General features: G+C 35.7%; 2 protein-coding genes across 5 annotated transcripts; one reads left to right on the forward strand and one right to left on the reverse strand.

The window, feature by feature from the left end:
- Positions 1–529: 529 nt before the first annotated feature.
- On the reverse strand, positions 530–5,805 carry LOC116017307. 4 transcript variants are annotated; one of them, XM_031257864.1, is made up of 4 exons: positions 5,661–5,805; positions 2,022–2,831; positions 1,555–1,740; positions 530–1,281 (listed from the first exon to the last, which is right to left on the reverse strand). In XM_031257864.1, exons 1-4 carry the CDS (start codon positions 5,673–5,675, stop codon positions 973–975), a joined length of 1,320 nt encoding a protein of 439 aa, XP_031113724.1. In that variant the 5' UTR covers positions 5,676–5,805; the 3' UTR covers positions 530–972. The 4 variants fall into 4 exon arrangements, with proteins under 4 accessions (XP_031113724.1, XP_031113723.1, XP_031113725.1 ...); XM_031257863.1 differs by lacking the exon at positions 5,661–5,805 and adding an exon at positions 4,350–4,487; XM_031257865.1 differs by lacking the exon at positions 5,661–5,805 and adding an exon at positions 4,067–4,197.
- Positions 5,806–13,566: 7,761 nt separating this feature from the next.
- LOC116014817 (pre-mRNA-processing factor 19-like) lies at positions 13,567–19,559 on the forward strand. The gene is made up of 18 exons (XM_031254770.1): positions 13,567–13,711; positions 13,820–13,905; positions 14,388–14,459; positions 14,598–14,660; positions 15,135–15,221; positions 15,463–15,610; positions 15,693–15,814; positions 15,910–16,026; positions 16,233–16,328; positions 16,436–16,495; positions 17,101–17,175; positions 17,385–17,489; positions 17,574–17,690; positions 17,777–17,854; positions 17,977–18,073; positions 18,627–18,678; positions 18,911–18,981; positions 19,079–19,559. The coding sequence occupies exons 1-18, from the start codon at positions 13,699–13,701 to the stop codon at positions 19,195–19,197; spliced, it is 1,578 nt and encodes a 525-aa protein (XP_031110630.1). The 5' UTR covers positions 13,567–13,698; the 3' UTR covers positions 19,198–19,559.
- Positions 19,560–19,867: the final 308 nt, after the last annotated feature.

Raw genomic sequence — 19,867 nt, forward strand, 5'->3', positions numbered from 1 at the left:
ATATATATATATATATATATATATATATATATATATATATATATATATATATATATATATATATAGGACGAGCTAGATGGACACCCGCCCATGGCCCAACGCTAGGAGGGTTCCCCTAGCTTGGCTTTTTATTTTTTGATTAAGTTAAACAAAAATGCTTGCACATGCAAAGATTTGAATCCATAACTTTAAAATTATTTATTAATTTTAAATTTACTTTAAATTACAACCATTTGATATACTTATCTAACACTGAATTAATTTATACTTACACTTCATATAGGGGCCCAAAGTTTGTATGAGCACTACTACTATTCTATGATGTTTTTTTTTAATAAAAAAAGTTATATGTTTACAAAAATTAAAAATTATCATTTAATTATTTTCAATTAACCCATACAATCTTTTAAGTTTATATATTAAAGGTCCTTGCATCGGCCTATAAAATGATAGGGCCGGCCATATATATATATATATTGAAAGAGAGAGAAAGAAAGAATAACAATGAAGAATTAGTGTAACAAAGACATTTGTTAACTATTTGATTGTATAATAGAATGTATTTGTATACTCACCATTTCAAATAAAAGAGTACATAAACGATCCATATCATGACCACGTTTCTGACAACTACGTACGTTCATGGTTTACAACATTTACATGTACACTGTGCTCTTCATATATACTATATGTAAGTCTACGAGACATTATTCATATTTCCATATCACAACAACAGGCTAGTATGTAATGCGTGCAAAACTGTGGCAGAAAACCTAATAAAACCAAGCTGATAGGTTGAGTATATATATATTGTTCATACTTCATATATATCCTTCAGGATTGGAATTTGGAAGTGATCGATCGATGATGTCTTTCTTTCGGAGAAATTCACGCCGTCACTTAAAACATGTCTGATACGAGGATATATCAGCATTTTTAGCTAACTGTACTACCTCCATCTCGATCATCATATCAGTGCATGTTGGCGTCGGCGCAGAACAAGGTGGTGCACATGTCGTACGGCCCGGCGCCGGGCGGGGCGGCGAGGCAATTGGAGTTGAAAATCCGGCCGCCGTGGGTGAGAGCGGCGGCGGCGGCGTTAGGGGGGTAATTATTAGGGTCGTAGAGGAAATTATGCCTGGCGGCTTCGTCCACGGCCGTGTCGTCTTCATGGTTGCCCATGGCTGCCCTCGCTACTGTCACGTCCCCAAAATCATCATTCTTCGCAAATCTCCCCCTCACCCGAGGCCTGCTATCCGCCAGTGTTTTTCTGCATGCATACTGTACATTTGCAGTAAGCTCAATTGCACTATTTACACGTGAGACCAGATTGCAGTAAATTAAATATTTCAATTCAATTGCAGTATTTTCACGTCCAGACGGGATTGCAGTAAATTAAGAATTCAATTACACTATTTACATGTCAGACAGAATTGCATGCAGTGAATTAAAGAGTTTGATCAGTTTGGGAATTGAAGAAAGAGTTGTTTGATCAATTGCAGTATTTGCATGACAGACGAGATTGTAGTAAATTAATTGTGGTATTTATATTACCTTGATTTTCTTGCTGAAATTTCTCTCATTTCTCTTCTTCAAGTATCTGTGGATCTTCTCCTTCCTTTCTTCAACAGAAAGCTTGCCTACCTTGAAGGTGGTATCTTCCAAGCATGTGATGTCTGATGTCAATGGTGTTGAACTCCCAGCTCCACTTACCAAATGTTGGCTCTCACTGCTTAATGTCTTCACAACCAAAAAAAAATAAAAACATAAACAAATCTAAAAAATTTATGGTTTATGTGGAAATTAATTAGAAATTAAATAATAATAATACCAAATTAGTTGCTATTCGCGTATTATTATTTTAATTATTTTCTTTTATTAATTAATGCAATGATTTTAGTAAGGGAGAGTGGTATTTTTAAAAAAATATTATGTTGTATTAATATTATATTTTGACCGAAGTTTATAAATTAACGAAATTTTGACAGTTAGTTAGTGGTGGTTAGTTATTCGTTAATTACCTGAAACTGGTCACTAGCGCAGTTGTAGACACGTGGAATGCTATCAGGGCAGAAAAGTCTACTATTATCCCCTTGAAACTCCAGGTCTTGGGGAGGCAAATCCGCGCCGAGAAAGAAGCCGGCGCCGGTGAATACGCCGGAATTGTCTGCGGACAAGGCGGGGTTGAGGCTCCCCGGCGAGAGGTAACTTCCGAGAGAGGGATCGAGAAGCGAACAAGACGGCGACGAAGACGTGAGGCGCAAGTAAGACGGAACCGACGAAAGGCATTCGTCGTCGTACACGATCGGCTGCGGCTGCTGAGCCGGCTGAGCCGCCGGAGGCGGCGGCCCCATCAGCTGCACCATTTGCTGGTCCGACGGGTACTGCTGGTGTTGGTCGGCGTCGGTGGCGACGGGGATCTGGTGGGCGGCGTCCAAGGAAGAGATGTCGAATTGGTGGTGGAGGAAGTGCGGCGGCAGAGAGAAGCTCTCGGCGCCGCCGCCGTTTGGGCCGAAGTCGATGGAAGCCGAGAAGTCGTTGTCGATGTCTTCTTGGGCGTCGAAAATGATGGACATGTGATTATTGTTGTTGTGGTCGTCGGCGGGGTTCGACGGTTGGCTAACGGCGGCGACGTCGTCCTTGGTGTCCGCGCCGCCGTTGAAAGTATTCATGTCTGGCGTTAGCGGGAGATGATTCGTGGAGTACGAGGAATTGTCCTCGTAGCAGCAATTCGAACTCGAACCCACCTCGGAATTCTGTATTGTCTCGGGGAATAATTCTGACTCGCTAAACTCCAACAGTTGTGCACTCAAAGGGCTTGTAATCTCATCCTGCAATAAAATGAAAAACAATACATCAAAATATGGTTACAATTGATTTTCAAAAAATCTAATAAAAATATGGATACAATCAAATATAACTTCCGAATTCTACGTTCATTCGATCTGATTCGTATAATTGATTTATGATTATTGAGGTCATCCAATTGTAATTCACGACTTTTAAAACTATTTAATTTTTATTAATTTTGTCGCTCTGGCCAAAATTCTTCGGAAAATATTAATTAGCCAAATTATGTTTAATCACATGGGCAATTTGGTCTTTTTATGTATAGTAAAAAAAAAAGGAAAGTGAATTTTGACCCCACTCAATTTCTTTCCTTCGGCACAGGTTTTGCAGCTCCGGAAAGAAAACAACCAGATGACACCGCCAAGAACGTCACCACCCAACAGTACCTCAAAGAGGAGGTGCACAACGCCATCTTTCGCGCTCAGACGGCGGGGCTCAGCCACCGCCTAGAAGCGCTGAACGAGATCGTGAGCTTCCTGAACGCCAACAATGGCGGTTTTGCGAGGCTCGAGGAAGAGCCGAATTACGCCTACGGCAATTTCAAATCTCCTATCGATGAGTTTTTTTTTTTTTTTTTTTTTTGCGACAAACAACAATTCTTGAAACTTCCTCTAGGGTCAAAATTCACTTTTCTTTTTTTGTTTCGACTACATAAAGGAAGGCCAAATTACCCCTTTGATTAAACATAATTTGGCTAATTAATGTTTTTCAATGAGTTTTGGCCTCCAATTTGACAAGAGTGACTAAAATTGATAGAAATTAAATAGTCAAGAACTTAAGATACTAAATTGACAATTTTAATAGTTGTGGACTACAATTAATAAGACTCTAATAGTCATAGGACCAAAAGTGAAATATTTTCTAAGTTTTATATAAAACATAAAAACGACTCAATAGTACTTCTAACGGTCAAAAACACGAACAAATTAAAAGTATCAAAGTACCAAGGGAATCAAGATTTGAAGATGAAATTAAATAAGAACTTTTGGAGCAATTAAGAAAAAACACAACTCCCATAAACAAAAGAACATGCATGTGATGTGTTTTTGTGGCCTATTATATAGCTAGCTTAGCCCATCAACTTGGGTGTCCTAGCTTGTTAAAGCACCACCCACCCCTGCCAGCCTAAGAAATGAATCAAGGAATCAAAATATATGCATCCACGAAAAGATCACCAAAAGCTAAATATTCCATTGTAATCCAACAAGAAAACAACCTTCAAAATGTTCATGAATCAATCCAAAGTTCCCTCTCAAGAAAACGATAGCTTCCTGAGCAAATTAAACCTCTCCAAGAATATAATCTCTCCTAAGAAATGATCATCATCATGATTGTTTTGCCACGTGCAGTGCTTGACCATATTTCCATAATCCTTTTTATTTAAAACATGCATAACAATACATAGTATAGGATATTACAATGAAAAACATCATGATAATTAATTAACCTAAATTACTGCAAAACATGAATTAGATTGAAGCAAGACAAGGAAGCAATACCAAGATTAGGAAAAGATTTGAGGATCGATCAGCTAGTAGGTTAGGCATATAGGAACAAAGAGGAGGAGATTAAACGTTTAGCTATATGATGATGATGAAGGATGGAGATTGATTGTTTGAAAAGAGAAGCTAAGGGTATATAGGAATTGAACAAATAGGAGGAGGTTAAACGTTGGTTATATTATGGCATTATATTCAATATCTTAATGAATTGTTAGCCATATCATTTAACAAATTGTCCAAGAAACATGGGCGAGAAAAAGACGGGAATATAAATAAAAAACGTGTTTCATTCTTTCAATGATATCCACAAGTATGTGAATTAAAACATGTAGAATTATCATATATATAGCTGTCCGGGAATTTTGCATTACTTGCATATATAAGCAGTGTCTTATGTTTAATTTACCCTGATTGTACCTCTTGCTTTGCTAATTAATTAAATGTATTAAACAAAAAACACACACACGAAGACTTGGCTTAGAATTTTCCTTGTGTATTTAATTTAGGCAAACAAAGACTTATTACTTACAACAAAAACAAAACAAAATTGAAAAGCTCAAGATTCGTCTCTAATTTGTATTCATCCATAAAGTTTACGAACACGAATGAATAAGATTGATGAGAACATAAATATAAGGGTAACACTTGTATATGGATCAGATCTTTGACCTCATTAATCAAAGATCTGACACATTTAACAGATTGAGACCGCTAAGATAGTCTCACACAAATTTTTACCTAAATATAATGTTTAAAATGTAGAAAATAAAACAAACATGAATACAACATCGTTTTTTTTTTAACCTTAATAATCAAATTCATGTTTGGAACCAATAATCGGAGGAAAAAAATCCAAGAGAATTTTAATTTTCTTATGTATTTACGCCCATGAAGAGTTACTATAACACAAACAAAACAAAAATAAAACCTCAAGATTTATTCTAGTATTCATCCTTAAAGTTCACGAACACGAAAAAATAATATCGATGAAAACACAAATTAATTATATATGTTCAGAGCATAGAGGAACAAATTAACATCAATACATCATCATTTTCTTACCATAAACAAACTCGCATTTGGAACAAATGGACTATAAACCTCCAAGACGACTAAATTTTCTTATGTATTTATATTAGGCATATAAAGAGTTAAGTATAATAAAAACAAAACAAAGACGAAAATTTTAAACCTTAACTCTTCAAGCTTAAGAACGTGAAACAATAATATTGAAAAATAAATATAATGTTCAGAGCGCAGAGAAACATAACAAATTAAACATGAATACAACATCGTATTCGATCTTACCTTAATCAAATTCATGTTCAGAACCAACGGGGGAGAAAACTCCCTGCAATATATAAATGGACGACAGGCTGCTAGTTTTGGAGAAGCTAAGGAGGGGAGATTTAGAAGCTAATTAAGTAAAAGAGACATACAATTTGTAAGAACAGTAAATTGTCAGGTTTTTGAGGGAGAGACGAGGTTGGGGACGAAGGGCAGTATATATAAGGTGGTATATATGTTTTGAGTATTTGTTGGAAAGAATAATTTAGTTTAAATTGCAATTTAAATTAGTTAGAAAAAGAGTCCACATACGTACCTGAAGTCAACCCAAGGTTTTCGCTGGACCAATAATCCCTGTCTCAGACCATAATAGCACGACACGTGTGAGATTATCGATCTATGTAGCACCATGTTGCTGACATGGCAAGAATTTCCAGATGATTTAATTCTCTTTAATTTCCAGATGGACCTGAAACCAAGTGAACCAACTGTCTAGGTTGATATCTCTATTTACCAATTTGTTTTTTCTTCCATCTAGTTTAATATGCACAACTTACTTAGTTGCCACGTATGTTTCACTAAAAAGTAATTGAGCTTTTAAATATATTCTTTGTATTATTGGTATTTCTGGTCAAAGATATATACTAAAGCAAAGCAGATTATTATTATCTAAAATTCTTTGTTAGAAGTTCAGATAAGTGGAGAATATATCAAGACAGTAAAAAGTAAAAATAAAAACAAAAAACTTTATTCCACACTTATTTGATTCATACTTTATTATTTTATTTTTTAACTTATGTACCTCTATTTGTGAATAAAGAAGTGAAATTTTTGTAATAGTCTCTATTGGATGATAATAATTTTTCAGTTCAAATGTACCTTTGTTAAATACTAATATACTTTATATATATATATATATATATATATATATATATATATATATATATATATAATTTTTTACTAAAGAAAAATATTATTTTTTAACTTTCAGACAATCACCAAAAAATAAAAGTATTTTTAAAAAAATAATATTTTATTCAAAAATCATATTTCATATAACATTTTCTATATTTCAGAAGCAAAAACATTACTTGGATTTTAAAATTTTACTCTCAACTTTTACTCCCAGTTGTGTTCAAATTTTATTAAAGAAAAAATTAATAAAAATCATAACTCTCTTATATTAATCAATCAAAGTATGTCACGTTATAGAAAGAAAATTAAAGTATTAAGTGTGCGTACATGTAGAATTAGACTTTAAAACCACACTAAATTTTGTGGATATTTAGTTTTCAGTCGCACGTGTGAAGCCACCTCCTTGATTCCATATGTTTGATATTTTATTTTAGCATTTAATATGTCTCATTTGTACGTCGTCCGTACAGTACCGCGTTGTTGTCTTTAGCGTGGAATGGAGTAGCAAACCAAAAAGGTTATAATTTATGATGAAGGATTAAACTATAATAGTCGAAATATAATTCCCTTTATTTTAAAAGACCACGGAGCATCATTAAAAATAAATAAATAAATAAATAAATAAATAAGGAACGATATTCTATATAAGTTATAATTTTCCTACTGATTAACTTAATTTTCATAATGCGTGAAACAAAAAAACTAGTCATGGCGTATGTGAATCTCATCCTGGGTGACAAACATGACAATGAACAAGAGACTCCTATGAACTATGATATGCAGTTCAACCTGATGGAGATATTGTCAATGGATAGAAGAATGGAAATAAATACTCAGGTGGTGTGCAAGACGATTATTCAACCAGTGTCAGTCATGGGTACGTTTGGCCAAATCATTAAAGAAGCTTTAAGTTCCTTCAAAGAATTCAGCTTCAAATTTGTGAAACAGTCTGCGAATCAAGTTTTCTATAGCATTGCTAGGGAAGTTGTTTCTATGTCTGACGGTAATGAATGTTTGACCATTCCATCTATCTTTATTGTAACGTTTCAGCCTATGATTAATAAATTAGCTTCTTTATTTTCAAAAAAAAAAAAAAAGTAAAGAGTGAGCATTTATTTTTAGTGTCATTTTCATATTTAGTTCATCACTAATAATTTTAACGCATATGCAGTTCAATTGATTCCTGAGTGATAGATTGTGAGCAAGGACACATGATCGAGCCCTAACAATCATATTGTGGGGGTTACGCCCAATGTGATGGGTTCCTTGTGAATAACATATTATATATTAATTCTCCTCCAACTTAATTGGCCGCTCAGTAACCGTGATGAAAAACCAAAAAGAAAAAAAGTTTCAAATAAGCTACAAAATTACACATAAAAATTCAACTATACCATCTTTTTTTTTTCCTGCCCCACACTATGGTTTGAACATGAGATCTCTCATTTAAAAAGTCACAGTTATGCCACTCAATCTTAAAGCCTTTGTCAATTGAACCATCCAATTTAAATATAAGCAAAAACACACAATTAATTATTTGAGCAAGTCAAATTCGTGCCATCATACCAAAATTATTGGTACTCATAATAAAAAAAAAATGTTAATGTGTAGTTTAAACAATTTTTTTTTTCATTTTTATTTGTGTTCACACTTGACATGTACAATTTTAAATAAAGAATCAAAGGTCTCTTCATTTCTAAGTCTAAGAGACGAATAAAGAGTAATCTTTGCCTCTAGACAAAGGGCTCTACCTTCATCTCAAGTCTCGAGATAAAGAACGTCTCTTCGTCACCAATCTTCATATTTAAATTACATGTCTGAAGTACGATAATTAGTAATATTTTAATGAAGAGATATAGAGACACATGTCCCAAACAGTCCATATATATGCTCATCTACATAACAAAAAAAAGATCTCACCATGGAGCATCTTGTCACCATCTTGTACGCTAAAACATGGCTCAACAACCTTTTTCAAATTTCCTACTTTTCAAGACTATGTTTATGCTAATCTAGACAAGTAACAGTTTGGGTTTGCCCGTGATTATACCAAAACTGGCAGCCATGGCTACTTTCTCTGAGAATATAGTCTCTTTGCCTTTTGCCGGTTTTGGCAAACATTCCCTGCTATAAAGCTAGCTTAGAGCATCATTGTGGTGGGGGCAGGAAATTGGAATCAAATAAATATTATATGTTTCGTACGTTATGTCGATACCATGAAACAAATTCCAAACATTGATGTACTGAAGTTTTGGGGTTCAATCAATTACAAGCTAGCTAGCTCTTCTACTCTTGCATGGTATGTAGTCGTGGTTGAATTGCATCTATGCAAAGTTGTTGGAATAATGAGCTACCAAGCACTCACTGTTGGGCTAATTTTATTGCATACATGGACAATAATGTTACTTGGTTAATTGACGAAATAAGAAATGATGATTTTAATTCATTCAATATAGTTTGGATCTAATCGGCATAATTGTTGTATTTTCTTGTCCCAAAAGGTCGAATCTCCAATCGTAACTCAGTAGTTCAGCAAATAGGGTCAAATGTCCATACACACAACAGAAATGTCTACTTTGGGCATAATTTTCTCACTGCCACTGTCGAGTTTCGAACATTGATATTACTGTGTGAACTGACAACTTGTGGGCCCTTAATGGTCGGGGTGCAATCAATGTTGTCGTCCATGGCTTCCTCGATGGCGGCCTCCAACTACTCCCTCTAGGATCCCTTTATCTTGCCTATAGTTGCGGCCCCAGCCACCTTTTGGTGGTGCCCTCTAGCTCGCGGTATGCTTAGCCGAGTGGGAGAAAGATTTGCTTGAGCGTTCAGGTTAATTGTCGCCTGCCAAGTTGCCTTGTTGTCAAATTCATAAGATTACAACTGCCCGCCCATTCGCCAATGACGTTGGCTTTTTCCCAAGCTAAAAGTTGGATGCTAGGTTTGACCCCATAAGACCTTGGCTAGTTTCGCAATGGTAGTTTCTCCTCTAACGACTTTAGTGCCAATCAAACCTCTCGTATTCGTCGGGTGGGGAACCAACCCTCGCAAATCGAATCGAACCCTTGCCTTGTTGGTTGAGGCGTTTCTGCGGATTCGAGGAACGTTCGCTTTGTGACTCGATTATTTTTTTGCATCTCATATTTTGATTACTTAGAGGGAAATGGTAGATTGGATAGAGGCTAGGAACACGTACTTTATGTATCGATTCCAATAGACAACGTATATATATAATAGTGTTAAACCCGTTATATTGAATTATTATTAACTACGGAGTATATCTTTATTCTTATAATGTTATTAGTAATAAAATAATAAATTAATAATTAAAAATAATTAGTAACAACAATAATAATAAATTGTAAAAATAATTTAAGAGTTAAGTAAATATCACAATATATGTATGTCTTTATAGGTCATTTTACATGTAATACGTTAATAGTAAATATTTAATTTACCAACCATCTTTCTTTATATAACCAGTTAATAGTATCAGCTAGTCAAAATTGTTAATACAATCAACCATTAGATACCAGCTAAATCAATCAGCTATCAACTAATTGTAAAACACTGTTAAGTATTTTTTTTATTTAATTTGTGTTATCATCAAATTTTGGAGAAATGAGCGTGTTGCCCATTACAGAGAAGCCGAATGGACTACAAATAGGCCCATAAAGGTATTAAAGAATAATAATATCTTATTCAGTTGAAAAAGTTCATAACAGTAATTCACTACAAGGAAGAAACAATTAATAGGTTAAATTGACTAATAAATCATTTAAAATTTGCTACAAACAATAACTATGATTTCGTGCAAAACGCTAAAAATAAAAGTATTATTTATATACTTTATACTTAATTGGAGTATTGGACTAGCGCATGAGGTCCAAATGATAGTTGGGCTCAAATGAGTTGAGAAGTAGAGGGCAAATTATACTGTGGACCATAATCCACATCATAAATAAATGTTTATTTTTAATATATTGAGTATTTTCTTTTCTTTTTTGGTGGTCAAAAGTGTATTTATCATGAATAAATGTGTTTACCTCTTTTTTGATAAATTATTTTTTTTCCTACAGGCTACAAATAAGTATCTCTTTTTTTGTTGGATTGGTCTTAGTACAAGGTTGACCGATAGCTCATTGGTGATGATTCCTCAGTCGCTTAGCATGTCCTTGAGACCCATTGCAAACATAATCTTAAAGCTCCAAGTTACCTCAATAATTTGAGTCGTGAGGTTGGCTGGAAGTCCTATTTTGATTTTCACCACTCTACCGGATCAGCTCGAGTCTAAAATCGACTCGGGTCGAGATCGTGCCTCCTCTTCTTGTAACACCCTTTATGTTATCCTTTACACTTCGATATCTATTTTTTTATTTCAATTTGCCTACACGCCTTCAAGTAGCAACTCCAACTTATCTTTTAGTTTCCTAGACCACGCCGATTGCATTTTAGGTCATAAACTTCGTACATAAGTGTTCCATCAATATCATGTACCTGAAGCCCTCCAACGCAGACTAACTCATGATGATATCGTGAGCCTAGCTAATCTTCACCACCACAATCTCGACATCTAACATTTTGATATTTAGTGAGGTGTTGACTAAACGGGCAACACATTTGATCATTCTATTGTAAAGCTAGATAGTGAAGTCTTCATAAGGTCGAGTTGTTTTCGGGACAATCGAAGTTGGGTGAATGTGTCATCATAGTATAAGGTGTTGACTACACTGTTCATGTTCACAAAACACCTCATTTACTATAATGATGTTGATTTCCACCTTAATTACTAACGTCTCTCTATAGAGCAAATAGTTGTTCGGGAGGTCGTTGTATGTGAACACAATGGGGTTCCTTCTAGTTTCTTTCTCTTGTGGAGGTCATATGACCTCCCCCCCCCCGCCCCCCCCGCCCCCCTTCTCTCATAAAGGCTTATTGCCCATTTATTCTTTTTCGTCATTATGTTTCCACCCTCCGGTCCCCAAAAGATGACGTAAACTAACTAGTTCTTACATTGGTGAAGCTCATCCAACTCCCTTTCCTCCTCCTCTGTTAGTTGGTAAAACTCCCTCTTCTAGGTGCTAGAGGCGGATGACTTGGAACCATTTTATTTCATTCACACATTGCTTGGGATTTGTGTTTTTTATGGTCGCTTCACAAACTGCTCGAGGTGCCCACGTTGGATGAGTTCATTGATTTGTCATTTCAACAATATGCACTCATCGGTGTTGTGGCATAGTTGGTGGTAGAAATAACAATACTTTCCATGATCCACCCTTAGGTGAAATTTTCATACACTTGTCAAGATTTTGCACTATGTGCATATCATTGGCATGATCAATGTTGGTGCTCACTAGATGTGCCAATGGGGTCAAATAGTGAACTAGGTAAACATTAGCTCTTTCGGGTCCACCTCGACCCATAGTGGTCGAATGGAACTTGCAATGTATTCCCCTTCCTACCTATGTCTTCTTCATCCTCTCGACATTCTTATTAGCATATATGAACCTCGTAGCCCTATCTGTTAGCTCGGAGTAGGACTTTGGTGGGCTACTGTTGAAGGTCAACGTGGAATGAACTCGACCTTAACTTATTTATGAAAATTGAGACAATCGCTTTACCTTTGAAATCGTAAATATTGGTTAACTCATTTTTCCACTAGTTAAAAAACTCAGCTAATATATCGGAATTCTTTTGCCCCACCGAGCATATATAGGATAAATGATTTAATCTTTTGTATATTGCTGGTGAGAGTTAACACCCGATTTGGTCATTCGATTATTAAGATTTCGCCACTTTAGTTCTCGACTTCCAAATTTACTCAATTTCATCTCTAACTATGCAATTGTTAACCAAGATGACCCTTAGTCAGGACTATCTTGGTTTGAACCAATGACTATTTTATGTAAAAATTACATAGTTGGGGATAAAATTGAACAAGTTTGGAAGTCGATGACCAAATTAGTGAAATGCTAATAATCGATGGACCAAATCATGTATTAACTCTTGCTAGTGAAGTAGGATATGAAGCTATTGGTTAGGTTAGAGAAGCTTGAAATCCAACCCCTCTAGGAGCAACCTAAACCAATCGCTAGCTTATTCATCAAAGATTGACAAGAACCCTCGACATAGGATGGCGTCACTCGCCTCGATCATCATCATCAGGCTCGGTAATGGGTCACATGAGATTGGGGTTGAATCAATTTGTGTATGCTTCGATTGTCAAAAAGTGAAACTCGTTGGAAAATGGTGTTAACATTACGGGGCAGAGTGAATAGGGTTGACAATACATCATAGGGTTTCGGGAAGCCATCCAGTGCGTCCATTTTCTTTTGCAACTTGTCCATCCTCATTCTTAATTGTTCCACATCCTTGTTGGAGCATGGATGGGTCAGAACCCATTACTTTCGCTTGACTACTAGACTTACGAAATCTATTCTTGGTGACTTCGAGCTCGAAACCCACGGTTCGTCGACCTCTTCATGGTAGATTCCCAATGAAAAAATGTGTTCCTTGTAATTGTCAACCCACACTCTCGTAATGCTTACATCCCGAGAATAATTGAGCTCCTTGGCAACTTGATTTCCCCACCCCGAGTCAACATGTCTTACTTAACTTTGGAGTTGATAGTTGGTCCTCCTACACGTTGATTTGAGTTTGCACCTTTCCTTTTGGACTTGAAAATTTAGGTGAGTCATGTATCAATCTCACCAAGTGCATCACATGGAGCATAGTTTATGTGTCTATGTCAGGTTACATGTAGTGATTTTCTTACCCGCATTCTTTTATTTGTAATGCTTTGTTTGAAGACAATTATTAATCAAGTCTCTCTTTATTCTTTTTGTTTTTCTTTAAAAAAAAAAAATTAAAAAGAAGTAAATATGCCCTAAAATTCTAAAAATGCCAATTGTTTAAAATCGAACCGGCCGGATACACCCATTACCACACCCCCGTTTCTCGGGTCGGTCCATCTTCTAGCTCGTGCTGTTGTGCTATTTCTACAAAAAACCCTCATTAATAAATTTTGATTTTTTTTCTTCGTCTTCCTCCCTTTCTACACCTCTCCTTCCCGCTCCTCACTCTCGAGCAGGTCGAAGACGGAGAGAGCCTTTCTGTGTTTTGTCTTTCCGTTTCTCTGCCTGCAATGAACTGCTCAAGTAAGTTTTTTTTCCTCTCTAGAGTCTCGTACAGACGCACTGTGTAATATGTGAACAGCGAGCTGTACATAATTTCTGTAGTTGCTAATCTCTGATCTGTTTTCACAGTTTCCGGAGATGTCCCGGAGGATCCGGTAGTCTCAAAGAATTCTGGACTTCTGTTCGAGAAGCGTTTAATCGAACGCCACATCTCTGTTCGTTCCTTATTTCTCCTGCATTTATTTTCGCTGAAGTTTTATCACTTCTGTTTGTAACTTTGTTTTCCTCATTGAGTCATTGACATACATGTTAGACTACTAGCGATATGGATGTTTGAAGCAAGTAATGAGATGCTTGAGTTTGCCAATGCTGTTTGGGAAATTTTGAAACTTGGGAAAACCAGAATCCTTAAATAATATGGTATTCAATGAAGAGTCAAATATCTTTAGTTACTGTCTTGCAGAATTGTTTTTAGAGGATTTAAGCTATTCTTACATGGTCCTCTTTCTGTGTCTCCTGTGCATGGACAACTATAAATTATTTCATGGGTCTGGTACTCTGGTTACTATTATCATTGGCAGTTTCTTTTGTTGTTCTCCTTTGTCTGTGCTCAAACTTACATCTTTTGTGTGCCTGAAATATACTTTTCAATTTGCTTCCCCACTCCCCCCTAATTTGAGCGTCTTTCATCGGCCAGGACTATGGAAAATGTCCAGTAACTGGAGAGCCTCTGACAATGGATGACATTGTACCAATTAAAACTGGAAAGGTATGTTTGATGATACCTTGGTGATTAGATGATCATTGTTATGTTTACTAGTTAGTTCCATAGGATTTTATTATGTTAAACTTGATTTGACATGTGGCTCCTATTAGGTGGGCTAATATGTTTTTGATTTCATTGCAGATAGTGAAGCCCCGACCTGTCCAGGCTGCAAGTATTCCTGGGATGTTGGGAATGTTTCAGATTGTATGTGTTTCCAATCCCTGAATTTCTGCATTCATTATGTGTACACCATGAAATTTTAATGGGAAAGGAAAGCAAAAGAAAGAAGGAAAGAAAAAAAAACTAGTTTGGTGGGATCTTGTTTATTGTCTGTGTTTAACAGGCAAATTCTTCTTACACAACTTTCCCACTATTTGTTTTAAAACTTTAGTAAGTTGATATTTCCTCTTAATGTGGCCATGTGTGCCCCCATCCAAGCACCACCTTCTGTTAACATGCACTTAGGTCTTGTGAGATTTCTTTTTCCATCTAGTAGAGCTGGGCATTTTAGGAATGTAGAACAAATCTGATGAATTTGTGATAGTTTATTTAGCTTTATTACCTGATATTTCATTTGCCTTTATTTTACTTCAATTAAGATGGAATTTAACTATTTTTAGGTTCTGTATTTTGCTAGTGATGCTACTTCTTTATATTTCTATTGCTTCATAATAATAGGAATGGGATGGTCTGATGCTATCAAACTTTGCATTGGAGCAACAATTACATACTGCAAGGCAGGAGTTAAGCCATGCTCTGTATCAGGTACGAATAGTTACCCTTCTACTAGTTTAGTGTATGAATTTTTACCTTCCAATTCTTTAATTTCTGAATCTTCTTGTTTCTTCTGTTTTAGTTATTTATGGAGTACTATTTTCTTTCTTAACCTTAAAATTTTTGGAAGAATATTTTTAATGTTTGATGCCCCTTTGAAACTGCTATGCTTTCTTGTTCCATCTGTGCTCATTAAAGTGATTTGTGAATTTTATCTATGATGTTTTGACAGCATGATGCTGCGTGCCGTGTAATTGCAAGATTGAAAAAGGAAAGGGATGAGGCAAGGGAATTATTGGCTCAGGCTGAAAGAGAGATACCCATGACAGCAGCTACTGCAACTGCAGCTAATACTCCCACATTGAGCAACGGGAAAAGAGGTTATCAATTGACTCTTCTAAATTTATTTTTATGTTCATTTTTCTATGCGTGTTGATTCATGTTATTTATTTGTGCCTATAGCTGCTGAGGATGAGGAGATGGGTCCTGAAGGCAAGAAAAGTCGCCCAGGGATTTCATCAGCTATTATTACAGAACTTACAGATTGCAATACTAACCTTTCACAGCAAAGGAAAAAGCGACAGGTACAAGTCATTTGGGAGCTTCTGAACCTCAGACTGATTGTTAATTTCAGATTTTGGTCTTGTTTTCATGTTATTTCCTTTGACTTCCACTCCAGATACCGCCAACATTGGCCCCTGTGGATGCTTTGGAGAGATACACCCAGCTGAACAGTTACCCTCTTCACAAAACCAACAAGCCGGGCATACTCTCTTTGGACATCTGTTACCCTAAGGTACTAGCTTTCTTCTAATGTGCTAAGGGTAAAAGAAGCAATGATATGAGGCATTTCAACTGATACTCTGAATCTCAGCAACAGTTCAGTGGAATTTCTTTTTGTTTCTTCCCATTTTTTTGATCACTAATATTCTTTATTTTCTTGTATACGTACTGTATAATTTGTCATGCTCATGTCAAACTGTGTTATTTCCTATCCATCAGGACATCGTTGCTACTGGAGGCATTGACAATAATGCTATCATATTTGATAGATCTTCAGAACAGATTATATCTACACTAAGTGGTCACTCAAAGAGGGTCTGTTCAACTTTCAATACTTAAATTCCTTATCAAACATTTGCCAAAGTGTTTGTTGCATTTTTTGGTTACATACTTTTGAACTATTAACATTCTCTCCTGTATAGGTTACCAATGTCAAATTTGCTGTTGAGGGTGAAGTGGTGGTCACTAGTTCTGCTGATAAGGTGAACCAGAATCCTTCGTTTTTGTGAACTTTATGCTTTCACAGTTCTACTTTCTGTTTTGTTTTTATTTTGTTGGGGGAAAGGGGAGGGGAGTGGGGGCTCATATATGTTGAGCTTTGATCGCAGAATTAATTTATGAGATTGCACCAATACTCCCATCTTTGATGAAATGTCGAGAAGGACAAGAAAAAAAATGTAGTGGGCAGAGATGATGTTTATTCTATTTATATATAGTATAGCTTGCTTCTATCCCTGCATTTCTTAATCTATATTGAGTTATGGGGTGAATTTGAAATTTTATACATTACAAGATCATGATGTTACTGACAGGATTACTGATGTGTATCGGTAAAAGGACTGTTGGCCCCAGCTAACTAGTTATTGATTCAAGTTATTCAAATAAAGAATGCATGTATGTGCCAAATTTAAGAGAGAATACATGTGCTTTGTGCATTGCTTTAAGAATCATCTCCATTTCATTATTTTCAAGCAATATTCCCTGGATATGTCCAATGTATTTGCTATTGTATTGCCATATTTGACTATTATTTAATAACTATTATTTAATAATAATAGTAATTAAATAATTTCATTCTAACTTGCAGACTGTTCGTGTATGGCAAGGATCTGAGAATGGAAGCTATGACTGTAGGCACATTTTGAAGGATCACACTGCAGAGGTTACTAATTTTTTACCCCATCATGAGCATATGTTTAGTTGTGATTTTGATTTATATAGTATTGGAATGAAACATGCTGGGTGTATTTTATTGGTTTGTTCTAATTAAGGTGGTTGTGTTGTTAATCTGGTGCCCGAATGATATCTCTTATTGTTAATCAAGGGTTTAACTTTCTGCTCATGTTTTACTTCTTATCCCAATTTTGGTAGGTGCAAGCTGTCACCATCCATGCAACAAATAATTACTTTGTGACTGCTTCTCTTGATGGCACATGGTGCTTTAATGAACTTGCTTCTGGTTTATGCCTTGCCCAGGTTCCACATAAAAACCTTTCTCTTGCACTTGTTATATTGATGCACTGTTACTTTTAAATTTGACAATTTTAACACCTTTTACAGGTTGCGGATACTTCAGGATCGGAGAGCTACACATCTGCAGCTTTTCATCCTGATGGTCTAATCCTTGGAACAGGTACATCAGGGTCTATTGTGAAGATTTGGGATGTGAAGAGTCAGGTAAGCTTGTTAAATTTTAATGAAATATGTTCTTTTCATTTTCTTATTTTCTGAAGTTTCGGGTTTTTTTCCTCATGGATATGTAGGCAAATGTTGCACGATTTGATGGGCACATTGGAACTGTTACTGCAATCTCCTTTTCAGAAAATGGTTATTTCCTAGCAGTATGTATCGTTTCTAACTATAAATATACATTGTCTTTGACGAGTATTCATTGACAAATTCAATGAATGCTGAAGTTGAGCATGCTGACTTATTTTGATTATCTTTGCTGTAATGCTGTAAGACTGCTGCTCAAGATGGGGTAAAGCTCTGGGATTTACGCAAATTAAGGAATTTTAGAACTTTCACGCCATATGATGACGACACACCAACCCAAACAGGTATTCTGCATATATTATGACATTTGTCTTGTCTTGTTTATTTAAAGAACCAAGACTCTAGACAGTATTTCCATTGACATTTAGGAAGCTTAGATATTTGGAAGCAAAAAGATTCAGCACAGTAGTTACCATTACATTGGAAAGCTTATAGCTTTTTAGACATGTATGGCTTTCTACTAGTATCAGTATTTCAATACAAAGTAAACCGATTCATAAAAAGTAACATTAAACTTTTGGTTATTAAAAAAAACTATATGCATTCTGGAACTTAACTTTCAGGATAGGAGAATCAACAGAGTGCAAATAAAGTTATTGTATGTAGAGCATGTCTGCCCTTTGTCCTGATCAAGTAGCCCTTTTGATATTTTACTGCATGCACATGCATAAACCTCTGCAATCTAGCAGTCCTCTCCCAAGAACAAAAAATGAAGCAGGTGGTGGGAATAGCACTACTGTAGATTAGGAAAAGATGACAAAGGGAAATAATCTGGATCATTCATGTTGTTAGTAATGTAATATATTGATCATGATGATGCTTTGCCTGTATTTGCAGTGGAATTTGACCAGAGTGGAAGTTACCTTGCCTTGGGAGGATCAGATATAAGGTAAAGAGTTGTTCAAGTACGTGTCCTGTCAATCCATTGCTTCTATGGTCAGGACTCCTTTTAACAATATTCTTGGCTTTTTCCCAACCGTTTTGTATTTTAACTTGAACCTTATTTATGAATATGCATTGCACCACAATATTCTTTTACATTCTGACTAAAGCTCTGATGGAGCTTTTTTTTTTTCTACACTTGGGAGCTCTTATCTTTTGGTGCTTCACTGCTTTGGCAGAGTCTATCAAGTTGCTAGTGTGAAGTCAGAATGGGGCTGCATCAGGACATTCCCTGATTTGTCAGGCACAGGTCTATCTCTCTTTCGTCATCCCTAATTGTTTTGTATAATGAAAATGTCATCTTTGCTAGAGGTAGAGGATGACCAATTCTAATTCTTTGTGAACAGGTAAAGCCACATGTCTAAAATTTGGTCCAGATGCTAAATACATAGCTGTTGGATCGATGGATCGAAACCTCAGAATATTTGGGCTGCCACAGGAGGATGATGGTCAACCAGAAGATTAATTGCTATTTCACTCAGTGTTGACGCGAATGCTACTTCTATAGCATATGCTTCATGGTTGCAGGTTTTGGCGCTTATTTTGGGCAGAAGAATTTGTGAATGAATGCCTATCTTTTGAATTTGCCCAAAGCGTGGTTCCTGCCAGAGTAGAGACAATGCTATAAATCTGAAGCAACTTGCCAGATTTGTTTTTTTTTTTTGGTAATATTATTGTATCATACAAATGTAACCATTGTTTGGAATGGCTGAGGAAAAAAGACTATTGAATACTGCCCGGGAAGAAGATATTAGAAATTGAAATGCAACGGAAGTCCATAACTACCCAGAACCTTATATTTGATGAATGGAGAATTAATTTATAGTCTGTTTGTACTCAAAAAATTTATAGTCTGTTTGGTTTGTTGGAAAATATTTGAAGAGAAGAAAATTAAATTTCAGGAAAATGCATTTCATTGTTTAGTTGGTGGAAAAAAAAATTACAAGGAATATAGACTTCATTGTTTGATTAGGTTTATAAAGGTAAAGAATAATAATAATGGATATAAAGACCAATATACCTTAAAAAGATAAATGAATAAATATGTATCTATATAATTAAAAAACTTTCATAATAGTAGAATAGTCTAGTCATGTTATTTTTTTTTCCAAGCCTTGTGAAAAATAAAATTCTAC

The sequence above is a fragment of the Ipomoea triloba genome, chromosome 4, assembly GCF_003576645.1.
Source record: "Ipomoea triloba cultivar NCNSP0323 chromosome 4, ASM357664v1".
Taxonomy (NCBI): domain Eukaryota; kingdom Viridiplantae; phylum Streptophyta; class Magnoliopsida; order Solanales; family Convolvulaceae; genus Ipomoea; species Ipomoea triloba.

Bases quoted from the DNA above. Each gene is read 5' to 3' on its own strand.
- LOC116014817 (XM_031254770.1), top strand. The intron at 15,222-15,462 runs GTACGAATAGTT...ATGTTTTGACAG, and splicing joins TAAGCCATGCTCTGTATCAG to CATGATGCTGCGTGCCGTGT. The intron at 16,496-17,100 runs GTGAACCAGAAT...TCTAACTTGCAG, and splicing joins TCACTAGTTCTGCTGATAAG to ACTGTTCGTGTATGGCAAGG.
- LOC116017307 (XM_031257863.1), bottom strand. From the start codon at position 4,397: ATGCCTAACCTACTAGCTGATCGATCCTCAAATCTTTTCCTAATCTTG. The intron at 2,832-4,349 runs GTATTGCTTCCT...ATTTTATTGCAG, and splicing joins CAAATCTTTTCCTAATCTTG to GATGAGATTACAAGCCCTTT. The intron at 1,282-1,554 runs GTAATATAAATA...GCAAATGTACAG, and splicing joins ATTTCAGCAAGAAAATCAAG to TATGCATGCAGAAAAACACT.